This window comes from Microtus oregoni, unplaced genomic scaffold (assembly GCF_018167655.1).
Source record: "Microtus oregoni isolate MIOR12 unplaced genomic scaffold, Mior012 000012F_ref0000307, whole genome shotgun sequence".
Classification (NCBI taxonomy): Eukaryota; Metazoa; Chordata; class Mammalia; order Rodentia; family Cricetidae; genus Microtus; species Microtus oregoni.
In genome coordinates, this window is record NW_024543071.1 from 16,856,373 (window position 1) to 16,881,076 (window position 24,704).

The window sequence follows — 24,704 nt, forward strand, 5'->3', positions numbered from 1 at the left end:
TGTGGAGACTGGACACACTCCTAGCGGTCATACACAGCACAGCAAACGAGGGTTCACGCTGATACGTGACAGTCTGCTCTAAGGGAGGCTTTCTTGGAGGCTCATTGCTATCGCCTTTAAGCCTGATACTCCAATTCCATGGGTTCCATGAAAATAATAGAACCACCTAACGGGGGGAACACCACTCACCACCAGTGTCCACAACACTGACTTGTATACAGACACTGGGAATTTGATTCTGTGCTGAGTTATTAGCATTCCAGCCTGGAGGAGTGCCACAAGCCTGAATTAGGTGGAGTTCTAGACCAGCCTGGACTATATGAGACCTATCTCAAAACAAACCTCGGTTCCAAGAGGCAGATAACCCACTCAAATGGAAAGACGGGGAACTTCTTCCTGTGCAATCCACCACTCAGAAGTATGCCTTATTGGAACAAGGGCTCCCCCAAACTTGTCTTTGCAACCCTGTAGGGCACCTCAGAAACAATTCCAAACTAGAACCATTGCGTTGGCAAGTCTGAAACAAAAGTTGAGAAGTAGCAAGATTCGCCAGGTCCGAAGGGAAACTCACAAGCCTGGGAAAAAAAGAGCCTTAACTGGAATAACATCATATCCTTGGGTGCTTTGGGATTATAGGAGAGATTCTGAGCGGACGTGCAGGAGACCACAGTGCATTTGAAGACTAATGAATCAATGGGCTGAAAGAAAATGTTTTCTTTCAGGCTTATGGTGGCCGTTATGGTGGTAGGGTTCCAGGGGCAGAGGGCAGGGCTCTGCAAAAGACGAAATGTTGATGGGGTGAGGACAAACACAAAGTTTGGGGTGAGAAACCTTCAAAGAACTCATTTAATTACAAACACACACAGTCACACAAAACAAAAATCCCACAAACGAAGGCTCTCTCAGTCTGGAAGACGCCCAGGGTACTTAAAAGAGCACAGTGCAACCCGCCCGTGCCCGGCCCATTTGCCAGCACCAATCCCAGGAGAGGGGAAGTGTTCTCCGAGGCTCTTTTGCTGTATTACCTTCAATTCTGATATTCTAATTCCATGGGATACATGAAAATAATAGAACCAACTAACGGAATACCACTCCTTATCAGTGATCCGCAACATCGACTTGCGTACAGACATTGAAAATTTGACTCTAGGCTGAGTCTTACACTTTTGAGTTACTAGCTTCCCTGTCTTCTGGAGTGCTGCAAGCCTTAATTAGATGGAAAAGGCCGGGGCGGGACTTTTCCTGCGGAAATATGGGAAGTGACGCGTAGATCTCGCGAGAAACCGGACGCGCGAGCCTCGGCAGCCCGGAACCGGCCTTGGACCGGCGGCGAAGCCTGAGGTGGCTGGCGCTCCCGCCCCATGGAGCGGCCCCCGGGGCTGCGGCCGGGCGCGGGCGGCCCCTGGGAGATGCGGGAGCGGCTTGGCACCGGCGGCTTCGGGAACGTCTGTCTGTACCAGCACCGGGTGAGGCGGGGGCGGGAGCAGTGGCGCTGGGTCTGGTTGGGCGTCCCTGGGACACCAGCTGTCAGTCAGGGTGGCAGAGGTGTGGTTGTGCTGGGCAGTGCCGAGGGCCGGTGAACGAGTGCGGGTGAGACCGCTTGTGAGCCTGTGCCAGGCGAGTCTCAGGTCCCCGGACAGTGAGTCAAATGAAGCTGTTGCAACTGTCGAGTGTGTGTGTGTGTGTGTGTGTGTGTGTGTCTGTCTGTCTGTCTGTCTGTCTGTCTGTGATGACGAGGGGTATGTATGAACGTCCAGTGTGTGTGTGTGTCCTTAGTGACGAGGGGTATGTATGAATGTCGAGTGTGTGTGTGTGTGTGTCTGTGATGACGAGGGGTATGTATGAACGTCCAGTGTGTGTGTGTGTCCTTGGTGACGAGGGGCATGTATGAACGTCGAGTGTGTGTGTGTGTGTAGTGACGAGGAGTATGTATGAACGTTGAGTGAGTGTGTTGATGAGGGGTATGTATGAATGTCGAGTGTCAGTGTGTGTGTAAACAAGGAAGGTCCTTCCTGGTGTCCGGAGTTGAACCTTTGGAAACATTGGAGAGTTCCAGGCAAGGAACAGTGTGAGGGGAAGGTGGTGAAAATGACCTTTGCTTCAAAGGGAAAGAAGTAGACTGAGGGGTTTGTTCTGGGGAAGACAGTTAAGATCGGGCCCGGGAAAATGTTTAACTGTTGCAACAGCAGTTACTCACACTCTTTAAAGATTTGTGAACTAACGGTCGCCTTGCTTATTTTAATGTTGGTGGGAGGAGTAGAACACAGGGCCTTGCACATGCTAGGCAAATGTTCTGCCACTGGGTTACACCCCCAGCCCCAAGTAATCATGTTTGAGTCGTGGGTCTTTTGATAATTCAGTAAAAACTGTGGATCTTATCTCCAGAAAATTAATACCCAAACCAGTGCATTACCCTTGAGGGTTTGGCTTTCCTGAAGAATGTGGTGAGGTGTAGATTTTGAGCAAATTATCATTGGTCTGGAAACTCTGCGGAAGGCTGTATCTCCAACCTAGTCCTGTGTGAGAGTTAACACACACTATCACTAGTGAATTTGAGGCCAGCCTGAGTGGGCTTAATATTGTGGTCAAGGGCAGCCTGAGTTATGTAGGCAGAGACTGTCTCGGAAGTAAACATAAGCTCAGTGTAATACCCTGCACACTGAAAGTCCTAGCGGTGTGAGCAACCAGAGAACTTTCCCTAGTGGATAGGGTAGAACTTCTCAAAGGATGTTTGAAAAACCTAGTTCCACGGAATACTTTAGAGAAAGAATGTAGAAGCCAGGCATGATGGGAACACTTGGGAAACTGAGTTAGGAGGATTGCCTTCAGTTTAAAGCCACCATGGGCCACAGAGAGACATTTTGTTTAATGTGTATATGGGATGGTGATGTAACTCAATGGCAAAGTACATGCCCAAGGTCCTGGGTTCTGTCCTCAGCACTATGGGTTCAGCCTGCCACACACTGAGCAGGGAATAATAGGGTCGAGTAAGACTTAGGACTGCAGGGATTGCATCTACTAAACATATCCAGAGAGGGTACATGTAGGTTATGGGCAGATACTGTGTGATTTGATGTCATGGACTTGAGCATCTACAGATTTCAGCATCCTCTCGAGGTCCTAGAAGCCATCATCTGCATTCTGAGGGGCAACTTCAGTACGCTCAAATACATTGGGTAAATGCTTGAGAATTGTAATTCAAATTAGGAATCCAATTTAAAAGCTCTAAAAAGTAAAGAAATTATCTTAGTGTTTTCAGACTTTCTTCCTGCCTCTGTCTTCCAAATAACAGAAACTATAGGCTCATATTACCACACACAATTTAGTCTCATTTTTTTAAAAACAGGCCTTTTTGTTGTTATGCAACTGTCAACTTCCCAGAGAATATTTTCTATGAGAAGATTGACTTTCACAGAGTAGGTAAAATATAAACCAAGGTGTTGAAGGATCTCTTGTGGTTGGGACCTATTTAAAGTAGATAACTTCCTGTCTCAGAATTTAGGGCTTATTATCTTAGCTGTGCTAGAGTCTCCATGGTGGTAGTAGAATCTTATATAGGATATGAATACTATCAGATACCTATTTGCTTATAATGAGAGCTGAAAGGAGTGCGCACTGTGGCAAAGCCAGCTCTTAGTCTCTCTTAGTCCCCAACCCCTGCGCTAGGGACTGTCTGGCCTTTAGCCTTCTTCCTCCTCCTGGTTCCTAATTCAGACTATCTTATCTAATCTGTCTTGCTCCCCGCTTCCCCTTTCAGCCCCGGGGTCCTGTTCTCACCACTCATACAGTTTTTACCACACCTTTGGCTTGTAGCAGAAATGTCACATGTGTTACGCTCTTTTGAACTCTTTTTGTTTTCTTCAAGATTTATTTATTTATTTATTATGTATACAATGTTCTGCCTATGTGTCTGACCGCAGGCCAGAAGAGGGCATCAGATCTCAATATGGATGGCTGTGAGCTACCATGTAATCATGTAACTGGGAAATGAACTCAGGACCTCTGGAAGAGCAGCCAGTGCTCTTAACCACTGAGCCATCGTTCCAGCCCCTCTTTTGTGCTCTTAATGCATTATAGCCTGTTTGGTTCTGACTGTGTTATTAGTGTCAGAATATCATGACTATTTCCTGAAATGTGCATAGGATAGTTTTATTTTCAGCCAGAATTGGTGAAATTACTAATCACAGGCAAGAGGTCTTAGTTTGTATTAGGTACTTAAACCGCAGCACACTTGTTTGGATGCTTTTCCAGGTCATTTGAAATGCAAAGATTAGGGTCTAGTTTTGGAGAGTTTTGTTTATTTTGTTTTGCATTAGGCTTGGTCATATGAAAACTATTTCTTGATGTTTTGAGGTTAGGGAGCCCTGGATTATTTTCTTCTTTCTGGATATACTAGAATTTGGGGCCCTTATTTCTTGTCTTGATTAAGCATGGAGAAGAAACTTGTTGGAGAAATGGGATCTTTTTCTAGTAGTATATAGTTCTAAATCATTAACATACGTAATCTTCTGAAGAGACCTGTTGTAGCGTCCTTCTCAGTTTTTCTTATATACCATGGTGTATTTGACAGCTTCAAATCATTGGTTTAATAGTATTATGGTTCATGTAACTAATGTTGACTAAAGTGGGCTGCGGATAATATGTGTAATTAGTAAGGCTAAATAGAGTGTTTATTTTCCTGTGTTGACATTTCTTTGATTGTAAGTAAATCTGTATAGGAACATAATTTATTCATATTTTCTATTAATTTTTTATTTTGACAGGAACTTGATATCAAAATAGCAATTAAGTCTTGTCGCCTGGAGTTAAGTACCAAAAACAGAGAACGATGGTGCCATGAAATCCAGATGATGAAAAAGTAAGTGTGTGCTGTGACTTCGAATGCTTTGGGTCTATAGCCCAGCCAATTTCAATAGTAGGGAAGGAGACCAGGGTCCACTTTTCTCAAGCTCTTTTTGGTAATGTCATTTTGTCTTGAATATATGTGTTCTACTTTAGATAGTTTTATCACATTATGGCTAAAAGAGTTACAGTTTAAATCAGCTAGACAACATTCTCAACCTGGCTCTTTAAGTCTTCTGAATATTGAGCAACTTTATGACTAGTATATAAATCTTCATTTCTTTTTGTACTTAACTTTTATTAAATGATGAGTCTATTGTTTTTTAGACAATTATTCCAAAATTTCATAGCTCAAGCTGAATATTTATTATCTGTAGTATGGCTGAGTTAACTGTGCTTCTAGTTCAAGGCCTCTCCTGAGACATCTCAAAATGTTGACTTTAGAGCTGCCATTATCTGAAGGGTTGGCCAAGGCATGAGTATTAACTTCCAGGCTCACTCACACAACTATAGACCAGAGGCAATAGTTCTTTAGTAAGGGAGCCTCTCCACCAGGAATTGTACATGCTCTAATGGCATGGCAATGGGCTTCCCCCGAACAATTATCTGAATGGGGGAGTATAAGAAAAAAGTTGATATATCTGTTCTGAAGATTTAAGGCAATTTTAAATAAAATATGAAGTCATATTTATTTTTTTTCCCACTGCATTTTGTTAGAAATGGGTCACTAAGAATAGTGTATATGCTTAAGGAGAAGAGACTTGAACTTTTGAGGGGACCGTGATATATTTAGTGTGCTTACGTGAGTAGTGTAGTTTACATTACAAGTCTTTCCTGGAGTTGTCATCACAACTCTGTACCTGTGCAGTGCCCTGTTCTGTAGATGAGAAATGAAACAGTCATACAGCTGGTACTGGAATTGAAACGAGCATTTTTTGAGTTTAGTTTGTGCTCAACTCATTCTATTTTGGCTTTCAAACTTGGCTACATGGCAGAATTAACAGGAAGATTTAATAATATAAATTCTTAGACCCTCATGCACTTGTCTCTTTAGTTCCTGGGATATGAGATTCTATAATTTCGGGCTCTGTTACACTGTGAGGATGATCAAAGAGATGATAATAGATTGTTATGTTAAAAAAAAAAAAGAACTATGGGGCTGGAGAGAGGGATAAACTGTTAAGTGTACTTACTGCTCTTTTGGAAGATCCAAGCTCAGTTTTCAGCCCCCACGCAGTGGCTCATAACTGTCTTTGACTCACTTTCCAGGGCATTCAATGCCCTCTTCTGACCTTCAAAAAAAAAAAATAATAAGAGCAGTTGAAGTCAGTAAATAATTTGAGTCATACTTATTGAAAAAAACCTATATTTGTATATATTTGTATTTATATTTAAAACTGGAAGGAAATGCCCAGAGTTTTAGGGTGATGATTGTGATTGTGGAAGAGGCAGTGTGATGTAGGCTTTGGTACCAGATTGTCCGGTTTACATCATTATTGACAGCCTGCTTGCCATGTGGTGTTATGTTACCTCTGTGTGCTTCATTTTTCTCATAGATGATACTCTTAACAGATACACTTGTGTTAAGATTATTGTGACAAGTCAGTTGACACGTGTAAAGAGCATACTGCTTGGCACACAGAACTATAGTAGCAGTGATGGTATTTTTAGGTATATTTTCCTTGTAAAACTTGTTTATTTTAATTAGAAAATTCAGAGATTAATAGTTTATTAGTCTGTTAGCTAAGATTAAATGCAGTACAATCAGAATTAGAATTTTGTAAAGAAAATCAGTCTTATCTCACTAGTTAATCCCCAATTATCATTTCAAATTCAGTCCTTCTTCATTGGAAAACTTTTTTTATTGTAATTTTTTTCCTTGTTAGGTTGGACCATGCAAATATCGTAAAGGCCTGTGATGTTCCTGAGGAACTGAATTTTTTAATTAATGATGTGCCTCTTCTAGCAATGGAGTACTGTTCTGGAGGAGATCTCCGGAAGGTAGTATGGATGTTTCGAGATACTGAGATAGTAAATCACAAGCTTCAACACGAGCATGTGACACGATCATCGAGAACAAGGACAGACAACTATAATCCTGCCGCCTGTTCTGTAAACACACTTTTATTGGGGCAGGCGCTGTGCATGTTTATGCTGCTTTCGCACAGCTCTAGAACTGAGTAGTATAACAGAGATTATATGGCTTCCATAGCTTGAAGTACTTAATGTTTGCTCTTGACAGGAAATATTTGCTAGCCCTGTCTTAGTGCTTTCTATTGTTGTGATTAAGACCACAACCAAAAACAACCTGGGAAAATAAGAGCTTATATGTATCCTAATCACAATCAATGATTGAGGGAAACCAAGGCTGGGATAAAGTGAAACCCAGAAGGAACACTGCTATTGGCTTACTCTTCATGACTTGCTCAGTCTGCTTTCTTATACAACCCCGTGATCTGAGCCCTGCCACATCAGTTGTTAATCAAAAAAATGTCCCTTAGACATGCCTACCGACCAGTCTGATAGAGGCATTGTCTCATTTGAGGTTTCCTTTTTCCAAATGACTCTAGCTTCTATCAAGTTTGAAAAAAAAAAAAACAAAAAAACAAACAAACAAAAAAACCCACAAAAACTATAGTCATTCCAAACACCCTAGGTTTATTGTTGTTTGTTTTCAAGACAGGGTCTCACTGTGTACCCCTGACTGGCCTTAAACTTGCTTTGTAGACTAAGCTAGTCTTGAGAGCTGCCTGCTTCTGCCTGTAAGTGCTGAGATTAAAAGCTTGTGCCACCATGCCTAGCTTAGAACATGCTTTTTTGTTGTTGTTTCCAAGGTGGGACTTTGTTGGCCATTTTAAATAAAAATGCATTTGTGAGACCTATTAAAAAGTTGTCTTTTACCAGGTACTGTTGGCGTATGCCTTTAATCCTAGCACTTGGAAGGCAGAGTCAAGCTGATCTCTGTGAGTTTGAGACCAGCCTGATCTCTAGAGCTAGTTCCAGGACAGTCAAGGCTACACAAAAAGAAAGCAATAACGAAAGGGTTGTTTTTTATATTATTATTTCTATTTAATTTTAGATGTATCTGTCTTTGCCAGCATTTTTTAATTTTAAGTGCAATTGCCCTTCTCTTTACTTTTTATGAGCCTTCTCATGAAATTTACTCAACCTCAGTATGGATTTGGTGACTATTTTTTCCCTATATCTCATGTCATTGTTACTAATTTTGAAACAGACTCTTTCAGTGTAGCGCATGTTGGCCTTGAACTCATGGTGCTCCTGCCTCATCTCCCCAAATGCTGGCCTTAGAGACATGTACCACTGTGCCCCAATCCTTTTATTTTATTTTACTTTATTTAAAACAGGGTTTCTTTGTAGCTTTGGAGCCTATCCTGGAACTTTCTCTGTAGACCAGGCTGGCCTCGAACTCACAGAGATCTACCAGAGTTCTGGGATTAAAGGCGTGTGCCACCACCACCCTCCTTCTTATAATCTCTTTATTGTGACTTTTTTTTTATTTGAATATTCTTTGACAGTATAGCAATTAATGTGTGTTGCCATTGTTACCAGGCAATAGTATAAAATTATGACTTATTTATTTGCTTGTTTTTGTTTTTCCTTAGCTACTCAACAAACCAGAAAATTGTTGTGGACTTAAAGAAAGCCAGATACTTTCTTTACTGAGTGACATAGGTATGTAATTAATATTAAAATATCATTGTGATTTAATTGATGTGTACTGCTTAGAAGTTAAGGAGAATTGTCTGTATTTTCTACGAAGCATGCACGTTTTTAACTTTTATAAAAAATTAGAGAAAAAAAAGCTGGGTGGTGGTAGTGCATGCCTTTACTCACTAACTCTGGAGGCAGAGGCAGGCGGATCTCTGAGTTTAAGGCCAGCATGGTCTACAGATTGAGTTCTAAGCCAGCCAGAACTACACAGGGAGACCCTATCTCTAAAGACCAAAAGAGAAATAAAAAAAAAAGAAGAAGAAGAAAAAGAAAGATCCATTTCCAATGATGTTAATTAAAACTAATACATTTTTGGCATTTGTTTCTATTTGGATTTTTTGGTTTTTTTTTTGACTATGTAACCTTGTCTAGTAGATGTTTGAATGATAACCAAAAAATATGGTATGAACTAGCAATTAATGCTCTTATAGTAATTTTGTTTATAGTGGAATTAATCTTTTGGGGAAAGGTCCTCAAGTTATCTTGGAATGAAATTCTCTTTTTAATCAGAATTACTACTGATAATCCCTAACATAATTATGATTTAGACCTTTGGGAAACCTTGGAAGCCAGACAGGAGTTTCCATGTGTGCCTGCTGTTGATGCTTGTCAGACACGTGTGAGTTTCCGTGTGTGGTATTGATGGTCTTCAGAGGTAATAGGCAGCAGAGTCTAAGAATGTGATTTAGGTTGGAGGACAAGCTTACAGGTGGTTTCTCGAAAATTAATTGTTTCATTTGCATTTAATATTGATTTCAATAAATTAAATGAGTTTATATTAAAATTTTCAGTGTTTATTTGATGTTACTGAACATTTGGTGAAGAAAATCTGAACTAGGGCTGGAGAGATGGCTCAGAGGTTAAGAGCATTGTCTGCTCTTCCAAAGTACCTGAGTTCAATTCCCAGCAACCACATGGTGGCTCACAACCATCTGTAATAGGGTCTGGTGCCCTCTTCTGGCCTGCAGGCATACACACAGAACATTGTATACATAATAAATAAATATTTAAAAAAAAAAAGAAAATCTGAACTATTCTAATGTTGGTGATGCCTCATATTAATGTGTGTGGGAGTGTGTGTTGTTGTATGTAGTACATGGATGTGATTGTTGGTATACACTCACCGGAGCATGCATATGGAAGCTGGAACAGCATGTCAGGTGTTCTGTTTTTCTCCATTTGATTATTTTGAGACAGGATCTCTGACTGAACTGGAAGCTCAACATTTCGACTAGGCTGGCTGCTTAGCCAGCTGCTGAGATATCCCTCCCCCACCTCTCAGTGGCTCCCTTTTACCCACTGAGCCATCTTCAATCCTCTGGACATATAAATTTGTGTATCAGTGTAGATCTATGCAAACTGTAAGGTAAAAATTGAATGTGGCTGGTCATGGTGACACCCACCTTTAATTCTGACACTAGGGAGGAGAGGCAGATGGATCTCTGTGAGTTCAAGACCAGAAGACCAACCAGGGCTACATAGTGAGACCCTGTCTAGAAAATGCTGAATGTGCTGGTGCATACTTGCAATCCCAGCACTGGGAAGGTAGGACAAGAGGATTAGGAGTTGGAGGTCATCCTCAGCTACATAGGGTATTCTGTGCCAGACAAGGCTACATGAGACTCTGTCTCAAAAACACTAACAGTAAAAACAAACAAAAAATGTGAGGTGATTATCTAAATAGTATTTTCTGTTACTTAATAATACACTTGAAATTTTATTTAGGATCTGGGATTCGATATTTGCATGAAAACAAAATTATACACCGAGATCTAAAACCTGAAAATATAGTTCTTCAAGATGTTGATGGGAAGGTAGGTGAAACCTTAAGACTGCTTCATGTCTGTTGTTATACTCTTCCTGATAATTCTTTAGAGATTTTAGTTTCCTTATTCATTCTGTATACATAGTATTTTATAAAGTTTCTATTGCAGTCCTCACTGTATTGGATTATAGGGGCCTTTTAATTTTAAACTTCTATTATGTTTTATGTGTTTCTGTACCACATGTGGTGCTTGTGGAGGACACAAGAAGAGGGCATCAGATTCCCTGGGACTAGAATTGCACACTATTGTGAGCCACTGTGTGGGTGCTTGGAATTGAACTTAGGTTCTCCACAAGAACAGCAGGTACTCTTAACTGCTTAACCAACTCTCCAGCCCTTGAACTGTAATTTTGTGGTTAGATTTTTGTCATCTCTATGGAACAGTGGTTCCTTAGAGAAGCATCTGTCTTGCTCATCTAAGGACTAGGATGTTGATCTAATTGTGTAGGAAACTGCCAGAGACTAGTTAGCTTGATCAAGATTATATGGTTAGCCAGGCATATTACCTGACATCTATAATCCCAGCTTTGGAAAGTTGTGGCAGGAAGTTGCTGTAAATTTGACCCTGTCTCAAAAATTAATAATAATAACAACAACAACAAAAAGGTTGACAAACAAAATTAATGCAAGTTAAATAGTGATTAGGCTATCAGACTTCACTCTTTTGTGTTGTTCCATAGCCCAGGTTTTTTACTATCTCCTCCCCAGTTTTATAAAAACATTATTGCCTTTCTTTTTTGAATTACATCTATTTTATTTATTTGTTTTGTGTGCATGAATGCATGCCTATGGTGTGACCCGTGTGCAGATCATGAGACAATCAATGTAGCAGGATTTGTTCTCCCATGTGAAATTCAGGTCATCAGGCTTTCTGACAGGTGCTTTTATCAGCTGAGCCATTTCAATGGCCCATATCTTCATTTTTTCCTGTGCTTAGGATTGAGCCCGTACCTACTTGGGAGCAATCTGTCACTAAGCTACATTCCCAGCCTACCTTTCTTTTGCAAATATTTCAATAATTTAATAAATATTATGTCTTAACATTCACAGATATTACATAAAATAATTGATTTGGGTTATGCCAAAGATGTTGATCAAGGAAGTCTCTGTACATCTTTTGTGGGAACATTACAGTATTTGGTGAGACAATATTTCTTTTATTTGATTACTTAAAATTTTCATTGTTATTTCTTAAGGCAATGAATTTAATAGTTCAAAACTATAGTAGCTCTTTTCTTACAGTGTTGGCACTTAACGTTCCTTTCTATTTTAAGGCTCCAGAGCTCTTTGAAAATAAGCCATACACAGCCACTGTGGATTATTGGAGCTTTGGGACCATGGTATTTGAATGTATTGCTGGATATAGGCCTTTTTTGCATCATCTGCAGCCATTTACCTGGTAAGAAATGATGAGAACTTTGGCATAATTAGTGGTAATAGGAAAATTTCTATTGTTTCTATTGTTCTGTTGTTTCCTTTTCTTTTTCTATAGTGGTGAAATTTAACAGAATTGATTGAAGTTAAATGGTAAGAAACCAGAGAGTATTTGTGAGAATCAGGTTGTCAACTAAGCTGCTTTGTTTTTATAGGCATGAAAAAATTAAGAAGAAAGATCCAAAGTGTATATTTGCTTGTGAAGAGATGACCGGAGACGTTCAGTTTAGTAGCCATTTACCTCAGCCAAACAACCTTTGTAGGTGAGTGTGGACAGTTAGGCAGTTTTGAGAATAGTTATCTGTTTCAGGTAGCATTATCCAATAGACCTTTGCATCAGGATGAAAGCATTGTCTGTCTGTCACTTGAGGCTTATTGAACTAGCTATGTGAAAGGTAGTTAGGGGTGGAGATGTGGCTCAGTAGTACAGTGCTTGCTTAGCATGCTTGCTGGCTTGCTTCCCAGTGCTGCTTGGGTTAGAAGAGCAGAGTGGTTAGTGTGACTGAGGAACTGAATTTTGAATGAGTAGTAAATTTAAATAACACTGTGATTAGTGATTATCATATTGGATAACAGACGATGTGGAACTGAAAACTATTGCCAATCAATGAATTGCTTTAGATGCTAAGAAAACCCAAAGAATAAAGAAGTAAATGGCTTTCCTGGAGATTGGAGTTGGACTCATCTTTTGGATTTGCCAGTCACAAAGTGATATGGGGATTTGGGACTGTTTTTTTATGGAAGAAATTTGTTCCTTGTCATTACATGAATTATTTGAAAGTAAGATATAAATGGTACTGATAAGTCATAGGCAAGGAAGTGGACAACCTGTGAAGTTGCCTGTTTAATTGGAACATAATGATATTCATACAGTTTTTGTTCATTTTTCAGTTTAATAGTAGAGCCCATGGAAAGCTGGCTACAGTTGATGCTGAATTGGGACCCACAGCAGAGAGGGGGACCTATTGAAACTACTTCGAAGCAGCCAAAATGTTTTGTATTAATGGATCACATTCTCAACTTAAAGGTCAGTTTTAATGGGGTGCATTTTAGAATACCTGCACTGACTTTAGCAAGCTGAAAATGAGCATAAGTTTATTGTAGGAATCTTTTCCTGGTGTCTATTTTAAAATGAACATTATATCCTTAGAATGGATGCTGTATTTCTTTAGCCAAGTTTTTCAGGTGTCATCAGATGGTCCAAGTAGCCTTTTAAAGTATCTTTGGGATTTCCCTTTACTATATTGATTGGTGCTATTACCACTTCCCTCATTTAGATTTAATTGTACTGGGTTTGACTTGGTGAGGAAGGCTCCCACTTGGCTCACGTCTGTTTACTTTGCTGCTGGAAGGCCAGCTTTCAGCAGGTCAGAGAACTGGGGAGGATGTGTGGTGTCAGCAGAACTGCATCCACACAAAGGCGACCTTTTGCTGAAGGCCAAAGCTTAATTCTTCATTTTTCTCTCTGCTGTTGTTCCTACTCTGTTCCTTTTCTGTTCTGTTCTTTTACCATACTGTTTTCCTTCTACTATTCTTATTTTTATTTTACCCCTTTTATACCTCCTAAGACAAAAGTTTCTATGCAAGAAAAGATTACCTCACAACCACAAGTTACATATTTTCCAAAAACAAATTAAAATCTTTACACAGGAAGAAATCACATTATGATCAAAAGTTGCATGTTTTTCTTAGAATCCCACAAATAGTTTAACATTTTTATTTGTATTAATTTTTTCATAATAACATCTTCACTCCAAAGCAATGATTCATTTGTAATTGATTAACAACTTTCAAGCAAGCCAAGCATATCTCAGCCAGTTCCTTTTGTATCGGCAGGCAGCTCTTTGCGGTTTCGGTGTAGTAGATTCCTATCCTATTTCTACTCTACAAAGCTTTAAACAAGTGATCTAGGTAACCATTTATCTTTCTTTACACACTATATGGTCGTTTAATTTCGTTTTACAACTTTGCTTTTTCAAGATGTATACTGGGGCCTGTGATTAACTCTGTAAACTACATGACCAAGGAACTTAGACTTAACATTGGGTGTGGGGATGTAATTTTTTTCTTTACTCATCAGCTTGTTTTTCCACAGGCAGAATTCATGGGTCTATCATGCACGAAACTTCTTTGTTCTTATTTTCCATTTTCTGCAAATCTCACATCTAACAAAGGGAAGATGACTTTTAGCCTATTTTTGTCTGTTTTGTATTATTATTGGAGCAATTGACAGAATAACCTAAACCATTTCCCCAATCATCTTTATTAACTGTCTTAACCACCTGTATGGTCCAAGCCCTTTGTCTACATTTGTGCTTTAACACCTGCTATCCTTATACCCAGTCTAATGTCTGCTTTGCCAGTTTCCTCTCATATGTTGATTAGTGTATCTTCAATTTTTCCTTAGGTAGTTTCTGGCATACATTTAATCACTTAATATTCCCTATGTTCTCTAAATATTTCTTACTTTTTATTTTCAACTCTCTATTTAGATTGTCTTTCTCAATGCGCTGTTCGTTTTATTAATAGTTATATGCTGGCATTCAGTACTGAGAGGGCATGTATCAGTTCTCAGGACATATTTATTGATGTGAATGGGAGGTATAGTTAATTCTGTTACTGCCATATGCCTAGAAACGATTCCATCTGCCATTCTTTCCTACCGATGGCACAGCAGAGCTTCTTAAACCTTTAACACTTTTTATCTGAGAAATTTTTTTTCTGGCTAGAGAATAGAGGTTTACAGAATACATATGAACTCAGACATTTACTCATAAAGAATTTTAAAACAATTCTTTGATATGTTTTTATCATTTATTAAAGACTAAAGAAAATTAGCATATTCACGAGATTGATGTGCTTATTTCTTTTTACATAAGAACTCAAGTCTTGACTGAATATTTGATGCGCTAGGAGAGCATCATCAACAATTTCAAAGTTGACTCATACTTTGGTTTTGTTACAGTCGTTATGGGTCTTCACAGAAATACTCAGTACAAAGTGACAAAAGTATATTAATGATTATTGCAGACACTGAAAATTCTGTTCTAATCCCAAACCAAAATTCATTTAATAATTTTTCAAACGAAATTGAAACAAGTTAAAAAAAATCAAAACAGTCTGTAGTAAATACAATCTAAAGATACACTAATTTGATATTTACTTGCTGAGGGATAATGGTAGGAAATATTAAAAACTGTTTTCTGTAATTAAACCATTATGTTTTTATAAGAGCAGAAGATTTTATGTACAGTAAAAGACGCTGCGGTCCATTGCATGCAGCCATCTGAGATCTCAGCTGAAATATTTCAGGAAGCATTCATTGCCTTCATGTTCGGGGAGGGCAGGCGCAATGCAAATTGTGCATGTTATTATGTTCAGAAGCAAGGCTACAGTGAAGTCACCTACTGCTGGAGACTGCCAAGAATGCCTTGGAATGATTGATACATTAGATTTTGAATTAACAGTTATGCATTCAGAAACCTTTTATGGTACCAAACTTTTCATGACCTGGACATTCAAATATGTACTCCTATATGGGGCATAAGGAACTGATTGAGAACTCATAAATGTGTAGAGACTAATCTTGACATGCCTTATTCAGTAGGATTTTGAGAGCATATTGATATGATTCTTAACTGACAGTGAAAACATCTGGCTCTTTTTTTTTTTTTTATTCAAATCATTTCTCTGTGTAGCTCTGGCTGTCCTGGAACTAAATGTAGACCAGGCTAACCTGAACTCAGACATTTGTCTGCTTTGCCTCCCAAGTGCTAGGATTACAGGCCTGTATCATCAATCCTGGCCTGATATTGGCTTCTTGATTTGGTTTTCTTACATTGTGTCAAAGAAAAATCATTTCTTGGTGTGTATGCAATGCAGGGCTTGGTAAGCCTCTTATTTCTGTGTTGTCTCTAAAAATATTTGGTTGAATACAACCTATATACTCAACTTACAGTAGTCGTAGCATTACCCCTGCTTGTTAAAATAATTATTCACCTTATGTATTTTATTTTATGTGTATGAGCATTTTGCTCAGATGTTTGTGCAGCATCTGCATGGTCACTTGTGCTCATCGCCTCCCTGCTCTGAAGGATTCTGAGTCTGTCTCATCTTATTTGTGACTCATAAACTTGCCGTTTGCGGCACCATTGTCAGTGAATCTGAGCAGATATTTACCTTCTCTTTATTTTTGAGCAAATTGATATTTCTCAAAGCATCAATCCTGGGAGATTGTACAGAATAAGGAAACTAGAGTATTGTTGATAGAATTTGGGAGGCTTTAAGCGTAATTTCCTAGGCTGGAACTAGGACTGATTTTTGTAGCATTAGAGTTACTAGCAGAAAGAGAATAGTAGGAGAGATTCATAGGTAGAGAATAGTAGGAGAGATTTATAGGTAGCGAATAGTAGGAGTGATTCATAGGTAGAGAATAGTAGGAGAGATTCATAGGTAGAGAATAGTAGGAGAGATTCATAGGTAGAGAATAGTAGGAGAGATTCATAGGTAGAGAATAGTAGGAGCGATTCATAGGTAGAGAATAGCAGGAGAGATTCATAGGTAGAGAATAGTAGGAGAGATTCATAGGTAGAGAATAGTAGGAGAGATTCATAGGTAGAGAATAGTAGGAGAGATTCATAGGTAGAGAATAGTAGGAGAGATTTATAGGTAGGGCATACAATGAACAAAACACAGAGGCATGAACTATAAAAACACTTTGTTGTTATTGGACATTTTTCTAATGTATCTTTAAATATAATGTACCAGGAAGGCATGTTGTCCTATTTCATAGCAACAAAATAGTTGTTGAAATACTTTTCTTTAAGAAAACACTTTAGAGACTCTAATTAGGTAATTATTTTCCCAACTATTATGAAAAAGCTTAAACATAAAAAATAATGACAAAATAGAAGTATTTCGTTATTCTTCAGTGCTGGAGAGATAGCTAGCTCAGCTGTTGAGAGTGTGTGCTGCTCTTAGAGAAGACCTAAGTTCAGTTCCCAGCATACACATTGGACAGTGCACAAACCACCTGGAATTCCAGGTGTATGGGATTTGATGCCCTCTTCTGGCATCTGAGTGCACCTACACATGCTTACATTCTTAGGTAGTCTCTTCAACTGTACACACACATACACACACACACACACACACACACACACACACAGCTTTTTTTTTTCCAGTTGCCATTAATTATGCCAAAATTTCTCATCCATTCTTCTCACTGAAACTATAAGTGAGCATGAGACTGCTTTTGTCTTTGGGCCCAGGCAGACTACAACTTTAGGGTTTGGTTGCTTTAGGAGAATAATAATGCTTTTGCCTCTTGAATGAGAAGCCCATTGTTTCTATCTGATGATTGTTTTTTGAGGCAACAAAAAAACAAGGTAGTTAAGAGTTGAGATCCACACTCTACCATTATCAGCTGTACTTCTCAGAAGCCTGATTTCTCCTATTAAAAGGGAAATTGGAAAGTCTAAATATTGGGGTGCTGTGTGAAAGCTCTTTGCTCTGTCAGTGGCATTTATGAGGAACTTCATGAATGGGAGTGTTTCCTTCTAGGTCTGTAATCATGTTTCTTGAAATAAATTTTTTAAACTAAAATTTCTGTTTCTTGATTTTGTGCATCCTTAGAACTTTGAAATTTTATTTGATAAATATCTAGTATCTGTCTGGGCATGGTGGCACACACCTTTTAATCCCAACAGTGGGAGGCAGAGTCAGGTGGATGGTCTACATAGTGAGTTTCAGGGCAGCCTGGGCTATGTAGAGAGACCCTTTCTTTTAAAAACCAAACCTTATATATTTAGAAAAATTCAAGTCTTGTAAAATGTCATTTTGTACTTCTAGACGGTTTTATGAGTTTGGAAGAGTGAGCTTTACTTAGTACAGAAATAATGTCTGTTGCTTAGATTCCCCCTTAAGTATCTTTCACAGAATTTTTTATGTAATAAATAGTCAATAAACATATTTTTTCTTATTTATACAGATAGTGCACATCCTAAATATGACTTCTGCGAAAATCGTTTCTTTTCTGTTGCCATGTGATGAAAGTTTTCATTCACTGCAGTCTCGTATTGAGCGTGAAACGGGAATCAATACCGCTTCCCAAGAGCTCCTGTCTGAGACAGGGATTTCTCTGGATCCTCGGAAACCAGCCTCTCAATGTGTTCTCGATGGAGTTGTAAGAGAGTTTGTGTATGGGGGGAGGGCTGTGGATCAGGGTCTTGCTATATAGCCCGTAATGGCCTCTAACTCACAGTCTTCCTGCCTAAGGGAACTGGAATCACAGGCCTGAACTACCTGCACTGGTTTTTGTTTTGTTTTCAGTTGACTAATATTTGTACTTCTTTATGGAGTGCTGTCTAGTGATTCAATACATGTGTACCCTGTGTAATGATTAAACTAAAATAAGCACTTTCATCCCCCAACTGTTACCATGTCTGTGTGTTGAAACCTGCAAACTCTTTTCCTTTACTTATGTTAAAATATATAGCTATTTTATATAGACTGTAGTTTCCCTGTTGAGCTGTAGAAACTGTGGCTAAAAGCTAGGTGCATACACACACAGCTGGATGTAGTGGTGCATACCTTTAATTCCCTGCATTTATGAACTTAAGGCCAGCCTGGTCTACATAGTAGATTCGAGGCCAGCCAGAGCTATGTAGAGAGCCTGTCTCAAAAAAAGTTTCTTATTATAACTTTTGGTTTCTTTCTTATTATAGATGCATATATTGCATGCCATATAATCTTAATCAGTATAAAATATTTCTGTTCCTCATGTCTCTGTTAGCTTTTATATTTCCATTCTACTCATCGTGTCTCTGTCAATTTGCATGCATATATGTGTATGGCTATGTGTTTGTGTGGGTGCATATGTTTATAAGGGTGTACGTGTACATAATGTGCATACGTGCCTATGGAGGTCAAAGTGACCTCAGTCACTATTCCTCAATATCAATCATCTTTTTTGTTTGAGAAAGGCTATCTCATGGGCCAGGAACTTATTGATTAGGCTAAGGGTAGAGTCATGAGAAATGTTTTTTTAAAATGTGGATTCTGGAGATTGTACTTGAGTCTCCTTGCTTGTATAACAAATGTTTTACGATGAACTGTTTCCCTGATTCTAGCACTATATTTGGGTGTTGCCAGTGTACGAGGGTGTATAAGCACTTTGTTTCATTTCTGTTGGGCCTGTTGAGAAGCCCAGACTGGCCCCTCACCTGTTGTAGTAGGCTGCTAGTTCATTTCCTGACTGCCCAGCAACTCAGATCCGAAATAATCACACAGAAACTATATTATTTACAATACTGTTTAGCCAATAGCTTAAGTGTGTTTCTGGCTAACTCTTACAACTTAAATTAGTCCTTCTCCATTAATCTGTGTATCGCCACATGCCTGTGGCTTACTGGGTAAAGTTCCATCCCCAGTGTCTGTCTCTGGTGTTTTTTCACTTGACTCTGCCTTCTTTCTCCCAGCATTCAGTTTAGTTTCCCCCGCCTAGCTCTACTCTACCTATCACAGGCCAAGGCAGATTTCTTTATTAACCAAAGATCTTCACAGCATTCAGAGGGGAATCCCACATCACTCACCCTACCCTATACTCTGGTACCTCGTCTTTTCCTTTTTATTACTACAGAGTAATTTACTAATACGACCTTTTGTATTTGTTCTTTTGGCTTTTAATTGCTAACACTAGAAAAACTTTATTATTTTCTTCTTTTACTAACTTTTTAAGTTAGCAGACAAAATAATGGGTTTTGTTATGGCATTTTTATGCATGTATATTCACCATAGTTTCCCTTATTCCTCCCTCATTCATCTTGCCCTTCTTTTGCTGGTCTTCCTCTCCCCAAACAGTTCTCTCTCCTGCTTCCTGTCACATGAACCCCATTACCCCCCTTTGCACACCTGCTGTGGCCCCACATCTGTAAGTTATATGTGAATGCACATTGACGTTGTTCATTGCATTTCAAAGAAGGAAGTCTGGCACTCAAGTATTTCTAAAATCTCGTGTTTTCAAGAATCATTGAAGTTTAATTGTTTCTTTTTTCAGAGAGGCTGTGATAGCTACATGGTTTATTTGTTTGATAAAAGTAAGACTGTATATGAAGGACCATTTGCATCCAGAAGTTTATCTGATTGTGTAAATTATATTGGTAAGTAGACTTCAATTAGCAGCCAAACTTTAATATTGAAATTATATGATTAGTAAATATGATCTTTTAGTGGTTTCTGTATGTGGTGAAAATGAATTTAATGAAGTCTGGAAGATGTAAAGCTAGATTTTAAATTACCATTAGATCCTTCACTTGGGAGAGTCCTTCCTGAGGGTAGGACTCTACAGATAGGCGAATGAAAGCCCACTTATAAATTAAACCCACTTATTAATTGTTCCTTTATTATATGTGTTCAGATATTTACACACAGCTTATCCTGTAAATTTCATGAAGCTGAGCATAGATACTTTTCAGAAACAGAAAAGACTGGTGAACTATAGAGGAGACAGAACTTGATCCAAAGCTTGAAAGAAGAATTTGGGGATTAGTAGAGAGAAAGGAGTATTCTTGACTAGAAAGAAGCAAGTTTAAAAGCTCTTTAAGAGAAGTGGTTATATCATTCATATATAAAACCCTTATAGCTAGAGCCAGGCAATAGGTTCTTTTTAACATCTATGGGAACAGTATTTGGGAAATGGGAGGCTGGGAGGAGGTGGAAACTTGTTTTGTTTTTTTTTTTTCTCCTTTTCTCAATAAAAAAATGGAAAAAAAAAGGGAACAGTATTTGGAAAGGAAGATAAGTATCTTTGAAAGTAGCTTATCTCCCTTATTACCATTTTGCTTATAGTTCAAGACAGCAAGATACAGCTTCCAATTATACAGCTGCGTAAAGTATGGGCTGAAGCAGTGCACTATGTATCTGGGCTAAAAGAAGACTACAGCAGGCTTTTTCAGGGACAAAGAGCAGCAATGTAAGTGGGTTCTGGTTTTGTTTTGGTTTTGTTTTTTTAAATAATGCCATGTGTATTGTGTACAGGCTAAACATTGAACATTTTTTGAAATGTAGTACTTTTAATAATGTGTTTATGTGCATGTGAATGGATGCACAGGTGGAAGCTAGGGGTTGATGTTGGCTATCTTTCCCTTATTGTTTTCCCACCTAATTTTTGAGGTATGATCTCTTACTAAACCTGGAGCTCACTATTTCAGCTAGACCTAATGGCCCATGAGCTCCTAGGATCTGCCTGTTTCCCCATGCCTCCGAGCACTGTGTGACGAGCATACACTGCCATGTACCATACTGAGGTCCTTGTGCATGCAAGGCAAGCATTTGGTCTACTTGGCCATCACCCTAACAATGAAATGCAGTGTTTTGACCAGACTTACAGATTTCTTATTAATAGTCTAAAATTATTTCAGCCATCATGTAGAAGATTATTTACACAGACAGGAAATAGGTCAACTGTTTCTCATGATTTTATAGTAAAAACTTAGGATTTGGAGTTTGGATACTGTATGTTTGCAAATTGTCATTCAATGTTTCTGAATGTTGATAATTTTGTTTTGTTTTGCTATGGCTTAGGTTAAGTCTTCTTAGATATAATGCTAACTTGACAAAAATGAAGAATACTTTGATCTCAGCATCACAACAACTCAAAGCTAAATTGGAGTTTTTTCACAAAAGCATTCAGCTTGACTTGGAGAGATATAGTGAGCAGATGACTTATGGGATATGTAAGTGTCTGGCTATAATGTATTTGTAAGGAATGTCTAGTTTATCTTGTTGAACCATAGCCAGTAATTTAAATTCACACCAGAATAATACACAGGATAACTTAAATTGTCAAACTGTTTTTGTTTTGAGGATTAGCTCTTTTAATCCCTTAGTTGATCAACTATTTCATAATTATAATAAAATTACTTAACTCTAGAAAAACTAAATAATAGACGTGACTTAAAGACTGTGAATTTCAAGTCTTATTTTAAAAATGCATACAGAGTCTATACTGATGATTTCTTAGCCAGTACCTACTGAAATGTGTGCTTCCTCCCAGTTTGTATGTTGAAATTCTGATCCTTAAGATAATGGTAAGACCCTTGGGAAATGATTAAGTCATGATGAACCTAACTAGAGGCCTGGGTGAGAGTCCCTCACCCTTTCTGCCATACAGGGACAAATATGGCAGCCATCTATGAACCAGAACTTGATTTTGGATTTCTCAGACTTCATAACTATGAGAAATGAATTTCCATTGTTTATTTACCACCTTGCATATATTTGTTTTTGTTTTTTTATTTTGTTCTCGCATTGTAGCAACTCAAATGGAATAACACAGCCAGAGGGGTCTTAAATTATTTGTCTTTTTGTAAAAAAACATAGACAATTCCAGGATTATGTTTTTTTTTCCTAATCCATCTGCTGTGGAGTTATAGCTACTTTTTTTTTTAAATTGTACATAGTCTCCTGACTCCAGACTTATCTCCCTTCAGATGTGTTAAGGATTTGTGAAGAGTTAAAATTCAAATAAACTGAATTATGTGCTGCTTGAAACATCTTTTTAAAGAAGTAGATACTGTTTATATATGTACTTGAAAAAGATGTGGATACCTCAGAATAAGTGATCAGAGTGTCCCGTTAATGAATGTTTACTCTCTAGTGCTATTTCTATATTTGCATATTATAGGCATTCTGGCCAATGACAATTATTTCAATAAAGTATCTTTGACTAGTCAGAGGCATACTGTGCAGTTGTCAACACAGTGAAATAGATCTATGTGTGCTAATATTAAAATATCAGTGTAATATTTGGCAGTGACTGTCTTAGTTACTTTTCTATTGCTGTAGAGAGACACCTTGAACAAGGCAAGTTATAAAAAAACCATTTAATTTGGTGCTTGTTTACAGTTTCAAAGGGTGAATCCATGACCATCGTAGTGGGAAGCATGGTGACTGGCAGGCAGGCAGGCATGACTCCAGAGCAGTAGCTGAGTGCTTACATTTGATCCATAGGCAGGAGGTAGAGAGAGAGCAAGTCTCGACCTCGCATGGACAGTTGAAACATCTAAGTCCACTCCCACTGACAAGTCTTCCCAAAAGGCCACACCTACTAATCCTTCCTAAACAGTTCCTACTGGAAACCAAGTATTCAACTAGGAAAAGCATGTATATATAGACTGTCTTACGTAAGTGAGAGTAGAGAATATGTCTTCTAACAATTGAATTAGTGAGAACACTTGGAGTAGAGGGGAGAATCTTTTCTTTTAGTTTTTTTTTTTTTTTTTTTCTTTTTTCGAGACAGAGTTTCTTCTGTAGCTTTGGTGCCTGTCCTGGAACTAGCTCTTGTAGACCAGGCTGGTCTCGAACTCACAGAGATTCACCCATCTCTGCCTCCCCAGTGCTGGGATTAAAGGCATGCACCACCCCAGGTATTTTTATAGTTTTTGTTTATTTTTACACTATTGGGGATGAACCCTGACCCTTGTGTTGTTGGTTTGTTTTTTGTTTTTGATACAAAGTCTCATTATGTAGCTCTGACTGGTCTTGAATATGATCACTATGTGGACCAGGCTGGCCTCGAACTTCCAGAGATTTGTCTGCTTATTCATCTCAAGTACTAGAAGTAAATGTGTGCACAATCACATGCAGCCAAACTCAGAACCTTGTGTGTGCTAAGCAAGTCTACCACTGATCTGTGTCTCGTGTTGAACTACTCTCCTAGAACTTCCACAGCAACTCTGTGCTTCAAATAGCATAGATGTGAAGAATTTTTTTAACCTCTGAGCCATCTCTCCAGCCCTAAAGATTTGTTTATTATATATACAGTGTTCTGTCTATATGTATGTCTACAGGCCAGAAGAGGGCATCAGATCTCATTACAGATGGTTGCGAGCCACCAGGTGGTTGCTGGGAATTAAACTCAGGATCTCTGGGAGAGCAGCCAGTGCTCTTAACCTCTGAGCCATCTTTCCAGCCCAGATGTGAAGAATTTTTAAGCCTAACATCTAAAATCAAGGTGCTGGCAAAGCCATGATTCCCTTGAAACCTGAACGATTCCTTCCTAACTTTTAGGATTACCAGCCATGCTTGGTGTTCTTTTGCTTGTTATCACATGGCGTTCTCCGTTTGTGTCTGTGTGCACCTTTTCCCCGTGTCTGTTCTAAGGACACCAGAGAAGAGTCACACTGTGGTAAGGGCCTAGCTTAGTTCAGTATGAGCACATACATAGGTGATTAACTATAAATTGCCGTATTTCCAGCAAGGTCACCTTCTAAGGCATTAGGGCTTAGAAGTATAGCACATCCATTTGAGAGACACACTTCTACCCATTTTGATCTTTGATGTTGATACAGCAAGGAAGTAACCAGGCTAATGTTTATAAGACATGATTATTTCAGAGGAAACCAATTTAGACTTGATTTTTTTTTCTTTCTTTTTTTAGCTTCAGAAAAAATGCTGAAAGCATGGAAAGAAATGGAAGAAAAGGCCATTCACTATGCTGAGGTAAGATCATTAAACTCATCTGTATATTTAATGTCTCCATTAGAAATTATCTTTGGTTTTTGCATATAAAGAATATTTATCATGCCAGGTGGTGGTGGCACACATCTTAATCCCAGCACTTGGGAGGCAGAGGGAGGCAGATCTCTTTGAGTTTGAGGCCAGCCTAGTCTACAGAATGAATTCTAGGACAAGCTCCAAAGCTACACAGAGAAACCCTGTCTTGAAAAACAAAACAAGAAAAGAATATTTATTCTATCACTCCTGAAATTTAAACAAATGTGTGTGTGTGTGTGTGTGTGTGTGTGTGTGTGTATATATATATATATATATATATATATATATATATATAGAGAGAGAGAGAGAGAGAGAG

The 24,704-nt window shown here is 38.6% G+C and overlaps 1 protein-coding gene across 2 annotated transcripts in view; it reads left to right on the plus strand.

Moving 5' to 3' along the window:
- The first annotated feature begins 1,275 nt into the window (after positions 1–1,275).
- Positions 1,276–24,704, plus strand: part of Chuk (component of inhibitor of nuclear factor kappa B kinase complex) — a 36,483-nt gene continuing 13,054 nt past the window's right edge. Inside the window, exons 1-14 of one of the 2 annotated variants that reach the window (XM_041662128.1) lie at positions 1,276–1,466; positions 4,764–4,858; positions 6,729–6,843; positions 8,466–8,535; positions 10,300–10,388; positions 11,450–11,539; positions 11,674–11,798; positions 11,989–12,096; positions 12,725–12,860; positions 17,823–18,017; positions 19,890–19,992; positions 20,681–20,804; positions 21,416–21,567; positions 24,273–24,334. In XM_041662128.1, the coding sequence (XP_041518062.1) occupies positions 1,362–1,466; positions 4,764–4,858; positions 6,729–6,843; positions 8,466–8,535; positions 10,300–10,388; positions 11,450–11,539; positions 11,674–11,798; positions 11,989–12,096; positions 12,725–12,860; positions 17,823–18,017; positions 19,890–19,992; positions 20,681–20,804; positions 21,416–21,567; positions 24,273–24,334 (1,569 nt within the window). In that variant the 5' untranslated portion in view covers positions 1,276–1,361. The remainder of the gene's footprint in view (positions 1,467–4,763; positions 4,859–6,728; positions 6,844–8,465; positions 8,536–10,299; positions 10,389–11,449; positions 11,540–11,673; positions 11,799–11,988; positions 12,097–12,724; positions 12,861–17,822; positions 18,018–19,889; positions 19,993–20,680; positions 20,805–21,415; positions 21,568–24,272; positions 24,335–24,704) is intronic. The other variant, XM_041662127.1, reaches the window with a different exon arrangement.